The 9,915-nt window shown below is 43.1% G+C and overlaps 1 protein-coding gene across 1 annotated transcript in view; it reads right to left on the bottom strand.

Annotated features, from left to right (window-relative positions):
* The window catches only part of NLRP5 (NLR family pyrin domain containing 5), a 28,877-nt gene extending 23,753 nt beyond the window's left edge, over nucleotides 1-5,124 (bottom strand). Inside the window, exons 1-2 of the mRNA XM_027097335.1 lie at nucleotides 4,821-5,124; nucleotides 1,880-1,957 (exon numbers count right to left, since the gene is read on the bottom strand). Coding sequence (XP_026953136.1) covers nucleotides 1,880-1,957; nucleotides 4,821-5,109 — 367 coding nt within the window. The 5' untranslated portion in view covers nucleotides 5,110-5,124. The remainder of the gene's footprint in view (nucleotides 1-1,879; nucleotides 1,958-4,820) is intronic.
* Between the last annotated feature and the right edge of the window lie 4,791 nt (nucleotides 5,125-9,915).

Consider the following 9,915-nt stretch of genomic DNA (forward strand, 5'->3'; position numbering starts at 1 on the left):
CTCTACACAAAAGTTCCAAATCTTAAACTTCATTGTTCTGCATCAGGAAGGTCATGAACAGATCTGTATTGAACCCACAAGCAGCAGACCCTCTGAGATCTGAACAAGGTCCATTTGCTGAGGTCACACTGATGTATTATCTTCCGTCAAAAGGACAGACTGTGCTCCTGGGTTGTAGGTTTTTGCAGAGGTAGAGGAACCCCAGAAAGAGAGGCTGCAGTTGAATTCAACCCTTCTTTGCCTCTTCCTCAGCCGCTTTTTCTTTTTCTTCTTTTTTTTTTAAATTGAAGTACAGTTAATTTACAATGTTGTGTTATTTTCAACTATATAGCAATGTGATTCAGTTTATATATATTTATATTAATATTTGTATATATATTTATTTATATATATTTATGAGTATATATAAACACATATTCTTTTTCAGATTATTTTCCATTATGGTTTATTATAAGATATTGAATATAGTTCCCTGTGCTATACGGTAGGTACCTGTTTTATATATGTTTTAAATATACCTATTTTATATACAGTGTTGTGTATATTGTGGAATATTACTCAGCCATAAAAAATGAAATAATGCCATTTGCAGCAACATGAATGGACCTAGAGTTTATCATATTAAGTGAGGTAAGTCAAAGACAAATATCATATGATATCACTTATATGTGGGATCTAAAAAATGATACAAATGAACTTATTTACAAAACGAACAGACTCACAGACATAGACAACAAACTTAGGGTTACCAAAGGGGATACTAGGGGTCGGGGGGAGACACCTTTTCTTCTTCCATGGATTTAATGATCATGTCTGTACTTAAGAGTTCCAAATATTGCTCTCTAGTGCTGATTTCTTCCCTAAAAATCCAGGATCATATGTCTAACTCACTACCTTAAAGGGACCTCAAATTCAATGCACCAAAAACTCATTTCAGCTTTTACCTCTAACCAAAAACTTACTCCTTCTGGTAAGTGTCCCGTAAATGATAATTAGAAAGAAGCTTCTCTTTCTGAACTTACCTTGGAACAGATATTTGGCTCATTCCCTTATACAGAAATCTAATTTTAGCCCCACACCATCACTCTATGGTAGTTTTTCATCAATAAAATGGGGATATTAATACCTCCCTTATGAGACAGGTGTAGGATCCCACAACATAATCCCAAAATGTGAGAACAGCGCCCGGCCCACGGCAAGTATTCTAGAAATGTCGTCATTGTTGGTATTTGTTACTACCCATTCCAACTGAAAACGGACAATACTGGCCGCTATTAGGTTTTCAAGTATTTGTCCAAGGAATGATTAAAGTAACCCACACCTGCCAACATACGTTATGTTGTACAGATGGAATAAAAGCCCAGCTTGAAGTGATTTCAGAGTTTGAAATTTACTTCATGGACTTTCGGGACTTCCCTGGTGGTCCAATGGCTGAGACTCCGCGCTCCCAAATGCAGGGGGCCCAGGTTCAATCCCTGGTCCGGGAACTAAGATGCCACATGCCATGCCACAATGAAGAGTTCACAGGCTGCAACTAAGATCCTGAATGTGGCAACGAAGATCCCGTGTGCCACAACTAAGACCCTGTGTAGCCAAATCGGTCAATCCATCAATCAATATTTTTGAAAAAAATCATTGACTTTCCACATCACCATCCACCAGGTTGTCTGAACAGAAAGGTGGGAGCAATTTCTGAACCTCTGTTTTTCTGAAACCCTCAACGCCAAATTCTACTAGATATATCTACCCCATATCTTACTGAGATATTACTATCTTAGATCGCAATAAATATTTTTCTGTGATAATTTCCTTATACATAAATGTTAATAGCAGCATCATTCATACACATCCATTTTCCACCCCCCTCTCCCCCACTAACTTGGTACTTCTTCCATGCTTAGACCTTGGTCCGTCTTTGTTGGTGTAGAATGTTCTGGTATTTCAGCCAGTAAATATTCTGCAATAGAGAGTAGATGAGATAATGTCTCAATAAAGTCATGGCAATTCCCCAAATCAGGGATGAGCACATCCTCTGCCCAAATTACTGAGGGCAACAAAGACTAGTCTCAGGATCTCACAGTTTATTCCATGACTAGTCTGAAATGAGAAAAATGGAGACAGACCCTCAAATACCACCAGCACGGTGAAGCAGCAGAGATTTATAGTAAAGACTGTCTAATTTTGAGCACGTAAATGTACATTTCAGTCCCATTTTTGCTGTGTGATCCTGGGTAGGTCATATAATAAGACAGTATATTATGGTTATTAAGAGTTAATTGTCAAGGGCTTCCCTGGTGGCTCAGTGGTTAAGAATCCGCCTGCCAATGCAGGGACACGGGTTCGAGCCCTGGTCCAGGAAAATCCCACATGCCGCGGAGCAACTAAGCCCATGTGCCACAACTACTGAGCCTGCGCTCTAGAGCCTGCGAGCCACAACTACTGAGCCCACGTGCCACAACTACTGAAGCCCACGTGCCTAGAGCCCGTGCTCTGCAACAAGAGAAGCCACTGTGATGAGAAGCCCGCACACCACAACAAAGAGTGGCCCCCACTCGCTGAAACTAGAGAAAGCCCGCGTGCAGCAATGAAAACCCAAGGCAGCCAAAATAAATTAATTAATTAATAAATTTAAAAAAAGAGTTAATCGTCAAGAGTCATCTTAAACACCTCTCTCGAACATCAGAATAGTTCGTTAACTACTCAGATGCCTGTGAGTTCTCCAAATAGAGGTACCTTCAACTCATAAGCTCTAACATTGACCAATCCTCCCTCCCCCTCCCGTTCCCTCATCTACTTGCTGCAAAAATCTCTTCCAGTATTTCCTGGGATGAGGCAATGGAACCCCATCCACCCCGTAACTCATGCCAGAAACCTGGGTACCATGCTTGATTCCATATTCTCCATCTGCATTTAGTCCTCAAAAACTGTTGTGTCTGTTTCCAAAATATCTTCCAATTCCATTTCTACTTTTTCTTTAACTGCCATCATCACCCTAGTCCAAGCCGCCTTTATTTCTCCCATGGGATGCTAGAATGGACCCCTAACTGGTCTCCCCATATCCACTCATGACTCTTTCCAGACCACTCATGACTTCAGCAACAATGGTGAAATGCCAGTTTGATTATTTCTACCCCTACCCCTTTAAAACTATTTAATTGCTTGTGCTTTGCTATTAAAATTATTTTCAAGATGCTGTCTGACTTCTAGACCATCTTTTTTTTTTTTGCGGTACGCAGGCCTCTCACCGTTGTGGCCTCTCCCGTTGCGGAGCACAGGCTCCGGACGTGCAGGCTCAACGGCCATGGCTCACGGGCCCAGCCGCTCCGCGGCATGTGGGATCCTCCCAGACCAGGGCATGAACCCGTGTCCCCTGCATCGGCAGGCGGACCCTCAACCACTGCGCCGCCAGGGAAGCCCCTAGACCATCTTTTTATCTTCATCTCCTGCCATATTCTCTCCAATGCTTCATGGTCTATCCAACCTCTTTCTTTGTTAAAGACTTCATAATGTTGCTCTCTTTTGCTCAGAATGTTCTCCTCTACCCAATTAGCTCGGCTAATTCCTTTTCTTCATTTTTGTCTCAGTCTAAACCTTACTTCTTCTAGGAAGTGATTCTAGTCTTCACATATTTTTCTACACCATTTAAAAAATTGCCCATTTATCCCTCTTCCCTATTGCATTGCAAGCTATAAATCTCTGGCACACGATACACGAGAGTATGCAAAATGAATGTTAAAGATACGCAAAATGAATGTTAAGTAATTTTTGTCACATATTAGGTCATGAACCTGGTCAACTTGTGTAACTTGGTAGAATCTCTATTTTAGCTTCTGTCATGGGGAACCTATTTTTTGGGTGAGTTTGAAAATCAATAGCAGAGCACATGACAACTTCAACATGGTATTTAGACTGGGGTACTGACTGGTAAACACCAACAATTATTTTAATTTTATAACCCTTATTTCCTGTGAATAATACTAATATGTTTTCCACCCAGAGCTTTTTTGAGGCTCCGAAGTAATAGCTTCTGTTCAAGTCCTTTGCAGCTACAGCTGATGAGCTACATATAGGCATGTAATACCTGTAAGTCTTTAGGGCCAATCTGATTGCTTACACTTGGGGCTCTTCGTTAAGTTTTTGTCCACAGTTGAGGAGACAATTCCTCCTGATGAAGGAGAGCTATTATTTTTTTCTACTACCTTTCTCCTAAATACCTTAAGATAACTACACAACTTGATCTAAGTACGTTGCTATAATATGGGCACCAACATTCTGAGGAAGGTCAGTCCTTAGAGAAGTTCCTTGAACCTTAGTCCCTCAGTCTGGGGCAAGAAATAAGGGAGATGCCCATTGTACAGCCATTAGTGTTCTCAAAAAATGAGTGAAGCTTTGTTAAGCACTCTCTATACATTATCTTATGGAACCTCTGCAACAGCACAGATAAGCATCACAGTTACTGTTCCCAGTTGTGGAATCCAAGGGTCAGAGTAGGAGAAAATTTGCCAGAAGTCATACTTGTGGTGGCACCAGAGCTACGCACTTCTGACTACAAATCCCATCTACTAACTTTGACCAAATTCTGTCCAGATAGAGGGTTTATCTACCCCTGTCTTCTCCTTCATTGTTTCACAAGCTGGAGATGACTCTAGCTTCCAGCCAGGGAGGTTGACCAATGAGTGAGTTAGCTCTCCTAGTTCAGACTCATGCTGTAGAGGTGGACTCCCTGAGAGAACAATGATACCTTTCCCATTCCCACGGGAACTTGAGGTCACCTCCCTTTTCTCCTACCCCTAGATCTGCCCCAAATCTGTCCTACTCACTTTTCATCTCATCCCTGGCCATCTCTGAGAGGGCCGACAGGCTCATCTTTTCAAAGATGTCAATGGATGTCTTCCAGGCAAAAGGTTCTTTATAATGCTCATGCAAGAGGGAGGTGAGCTGTTCCGAATCGGCATTATCCACTTCAACCAGTGGAAAAGAGCAGGCTGCTGGTTCCGAAGCGCTTTCCTTTAGTAATGCCTTAAATATCTGAAACTCTTCTTTGTGTAGCTGCTTGAAACACCATTGCAGTCCATAGCTGGAAAAGGAGGATAATTTGGCTTCTCCCATCTTAACGCAAGGCTGAGAGCTCAGGTTTTGTTGGAGAAGTAGATTCTTTGGTAAACGAAGCAAATGGGACCTGTTGGAAAAGTGACACGATTCAAAAGAGAACCTTGCATCCAATTCTCAAGTTTGTACTACCAGCCTCAGTGGACTCACCAGATGGAATGACATTCTCTATTCCTTTTGTGAAAGATACTGAGAGAAGCCCCATTAACAGGTAACAACTCTTCATAGACTTAGAATTACTTGACGCCGTATCTATCTTGTTACCAGAATCTAAGCTCTGGGAATATTTTACTGCCTGTATCCCTAGTTCCTGAAATAGCATCTGGCACAGAGTAAGACTGAAAACACTTGCCAGTGAATGATCTTGGCTCACAGGCCAGACTCAGGGAATTGGCACATAGGTTCCCACCACTTACTGAAAATCAGTCACACAGTTTTTAGATCAGTTGATTCCGGTTGTGCCTGTTAATATAACATTCAGTTATACAAACACAGTAAAGATTTTTGGTATAAAAGTATACTGATAGGGCTTCCCTGGTGGCACAGTGGTTAAGAATCCACCTGGCAATGCAGGGGACACGGGTTCAAGCCCTGGTCCGGGAAGATCCCACATGCTGCAGAGCAACTGAGTCCATGTGCCACAACCACTGAGCCTGAGCTCTAGAGCCAGCGAGCCACAACTACTGAGCCCACGTGCTGCAACTACTGAAGCCTGCGTGCCTAGAGCCCCTGCTCCACAACAAGAGAAGCCACCGCAATGAGAAGCCCGTGCACCGCAACAAAGAGTAGCCCCTGTTCATCGCAACTAGAGAAAGCCCACGTGCAGCAACAAAGACCCAACACAGCCAAAAATAAATAAAATAAATAAATTTAAAGGTAGATGAAGGAAGGTACTACTTAAAAAAAAAAGTATACTTATAAGTATCTGAAAATATCTGATCTGGAACTTGTATCTAGAAAATATAAAACTGCTCTCAAGTCCAAGCTCGCTCTGCTCGCCAAACGACAGGCCAATAAATTGGAGACGAGGTGTTCAGAAAGCCAGCAGACTGAGAAGGTGGCAAACTAAAGTCTCCAAATAACCATCTTATCAGGGTTTGGATGCCCCCTTCTTTTATAGAACAGAGAGGGGGAGGAGATGAGGAAGTAAAGTAAAAAAGGCCGTAAGATTTGCAAATATCTCCTGGAATGGCCAGCCTCCGGGAGGGGATGTGTTAATTTCTTCTTTCTTGCAGCCATTCACAGGTCGAACAGGGTCGGGATGTTTCCCTGAACAAAGGCACTTTGGTTTAACCTTCAGGCAGAGGGCAGGTTTCCCCAAGGCAGGCCACTATGTATAGACAGTATCCTTTTAGTGAACAAAGGCAACAGGAAGCAAAGGTTAAAGTAAAAGAAACAGATCCAACACGTAGTCAGTTTTGGCTCTTCCCTGTAAAAAAACCTCCTAATAAAAGGATAAATAGGGCTTCCCTGGTGGCGCAGTGGTTGGGAGTCCGCCTGCCGATGCGGGGGACGCGGATTCGTGCCCCGGTCCGCGAGGATCCCACATACCGCGGAGCAGCTGGGCCCGTGAGCCATGGCCGCTGGCAACGGGAGAGACCACACAGTGAGAGGCCCGTGTACCGCAAAAAAACAAAAACAAAAATTAAATGAGTACTTATCTAAATCCCTTCTTAGGAGATTTGCAGCATCTCAGGTAAACTTTCTGTAAACAGTATCAATATATAACGATTACTGTATTATTACTATAATAATAATATTATTATTGTCCTCACTTTACAGAGTTGAAATCAGAGGTTCTGTAAAGTTCTGTAAAGTGGAAGAGCTTGCTCTCTTTTAGAAAAGAGCATTGTCCTGTGCATCTGATTCTAACACTCCACCTCTTCCAATACATCCCAGACTGGGAACTGATACATCAAACACAAAAGACAGGTGAGTTGATGGGAGGAGAGCCCAGGTGGAAGGATTAACGTGGGATAGGCTGACGGACACCTTCTGCTGTAAAATCGAGGCAGGATTGGTGAGAAGGCAAAGACATTATTCCAATAGAAGCAGGACTGTAGGTTGTAGGGATGTAAGTTAAGACTGGTGGTCAGGGACTTCCCTGGTGGCGCAGTGATTAAGAATCTGCCTGCCAATGCAGGGGACATGGGTTCGAGCCCTGTCTGGGAAGATCCCACATGCTGCAGAGCAACTTTAAGTCTGTGCACCACAACTACTGAAGCCTGTGCGCCCCGTGCTCTGCAACAAGAGAAGCCACTGCAGTGAGAAACCCACACACCTCAACGAAGAGTAGCCCCTGCTCACCACAACTAGAGAAAGCCCGTGCATGCACAGCAACAAAGACCCAACACAGCCAAAAAGAAAAAAAGACTGGTGGTCAAAGCTATTTTCTGGGAACAAATGACTCACCAAAACTGTGTTTGTCTCTATCCTTTATCTATACTCTTTCCTGAAACACCTTTCTGCACAGGTATCTTAAAAAATTTTTTTTATTGAAGTATAGTTGATTCACAATGTTGTGTTAATTTCTGCTGTACAGCAAAGTGATTCAGCTATACACATATATACTTTTTTTATATTGTTTCCCATTATGGTTTGTCCCAGGGTGTAGACTATAGTTCCCCAAGCTATACAGTAGGACCTTGTTGTTTATCCAGTCTATATGTAATAGTTTGCACCTGCTAACCCCAAACTCCCAACCCACCCCTTCCCCTTCCCCTTCCCCCTCGGCAAGGGGAAGTCTGTGAGTTTGCAAGTCTGTGAGTTTGCTTCTGTTTTGTAGTAGATAGGTTCATTTGCTGCACAGGTGTCTTGAATGATTCCACAGAAGCAGTTAAGATTACAGGGCTTGACATAAGTTAGACCGCGTTTCAAATATTGAGTCACTTCTTAGCGCCCCAGGCAAACACATTTAACTCACCTGTAACTCAGTTTCCTCCCTTGACAAAGAACACCCTCAGGACCATATAGCACTTTGATGGCTGTAAGCCATAGTGAACATATTATTAGCAGAATTAATAAAGGAGTCTTGTAAGATGTGGACCAGACATCAGCTGGTCTCGACCCTTTGAGTCAGAGCACCCCAATTCTGTCCTGCACTTTAGACCTAGAGATTAGGAAGAATTGAGAGCTGTACCGAAACACCCCAAACAGATATGTTTTGTGGGTAGATCTTTTCAGCAAAGCGGGGAAATGGGACACTTCCTTCTGTCTAAGGGTATCTTTGGTCTCTGGGCTCTGACTAGTCTAAATGGAGAGAGAGGGAGCACAGAGCAGGGCGCAACGAACAGTTCCAACCAGGAATGTAGAAAAACGGGGAGAGAAAGGTACCAGGAAAAAGACAGGAGAAACTACTCACCAAGTTCACTCCTCGCCTCCAAGACCAGATCCCAACTGGCAACCACGTGGTGATGGGTCTTTGGGGAATCTTGGGCCGGTGACGTTGCTGCCGTCCATTGGCTGCCACGGCTCTAAATGGCCAGACCCAGGGTAGATGTGGAGCCGCTGCTTTCTGCACCTGCATGCCCCGCCCCCTTCCCACCTAACAGGTGAGGATGCTGCAGCACCCTTAGCACACCTGTGCCCAGGACCTCTACAGCCCTCACCTGGTTGTCCCAGAGCAATGATGTGTGTGTGTGTCCTCATTTTACCAGACCTGGCATTTACTGACTGCTCTCTAATGATGCTGCTGTTGTTTGTTCAATTGACTTTCTCCATAAAACTCTCTCACCTGGAGTCCTGTGAACTCATAATATATATACCTGTTTGTTATCAAATGAATCTTTTCCAACATTCTAAAGTGCCCCTCCTCTCACCATTGCTAATCACCAGGGAAATGCAAATTAAAAATGCAATGAGATATCCCCTCACATCTGCCAAAATGGCCATCACCAGAAAGACCACAAGTAACAACTGCTGGACAGGGTGTGGAGGAAAGGGAACCCTCGTTCACTGTTGTGGGAATGTAAATTGGGGCAGCCCCTATGGAGAACAGTATGCAAGTTTCTCAAAAAACTAAAAATAAAACTACCATATGACCCAACAAGTCCACTCCTGGGTATATATCAGGAAAAAAACAAAAACTCTAATTCGAAAAGATACCTGCACCTCAACGGTCATAGCAGCACTATTCACAATAACCAAGATACGGAGGCAACATAAGTGTCCACCAACAGAGGAATGGATAAAGAAGATGTGGTACATATATACAATGGAATATTACTCAGCCATAAAAGGAACATTTTGCCAGTTGCAGCAACATGAATGGACTTGGAGGCATTATGCTAAGTGAAATAAGTCAGAGAAAGACAAATACTGTATTTTATCACTTATATGCAGAATCTTAAAAAGATGCAACAAACTAGTGAATATAACAAAAAAGAAGCAGACTCACAGATATAGGCAACAAGCCACTGGTTACCAGTGGGGAGGGGGAGGGGTAATAGAGTGGTGGGGGAGTAGGAGGTACAAACTATTGGGTGTAAGACAGGCTACAAGGAGGTAGTGCACAGCATGGGGGAATTTAGCCAATATTTTGTAATAAGTGTAAGTGGAAAGTAACCTTTGAAAATTGTGTAAAAAATAAAAAGTGCCCATCTCGGTTAATAGCAACACCAGCTACCTTGTGCCTCAAGCCTCCACATTAATGGTTACCTCCCAAAGCAGTTCTTTCTTTTTTTCCGGCTTTTTTGAGGGAATCATCAACGCTGTGTAGGCTTAAGGTGTATAACATGTTGATTTCATAGACATATATTGCAAAATGGTTACCACAGTAACAATATCTCCTACTTCAGTGGTTCCCAA

The sequence above is a fragment of the Aethalodelphis obliquidens genome, unplaced genomic scaffold, assembly GCF_003676395.1.
Source record: "Aethalodelphis obliquidens isolate GAN/ISIS:26980383/991018 unplaced genomic scaffold, ASM367639v1 scaffold113, whole genome shotgun sequence".
In the NCBI taxonomy this organism is placed as follows: Eukaryota; Metazoa; Chordata; class Mammalia; order Artiodactyla; family Delphinidae; genus Aethalodelphis; species Aethalodelphis obliquidens.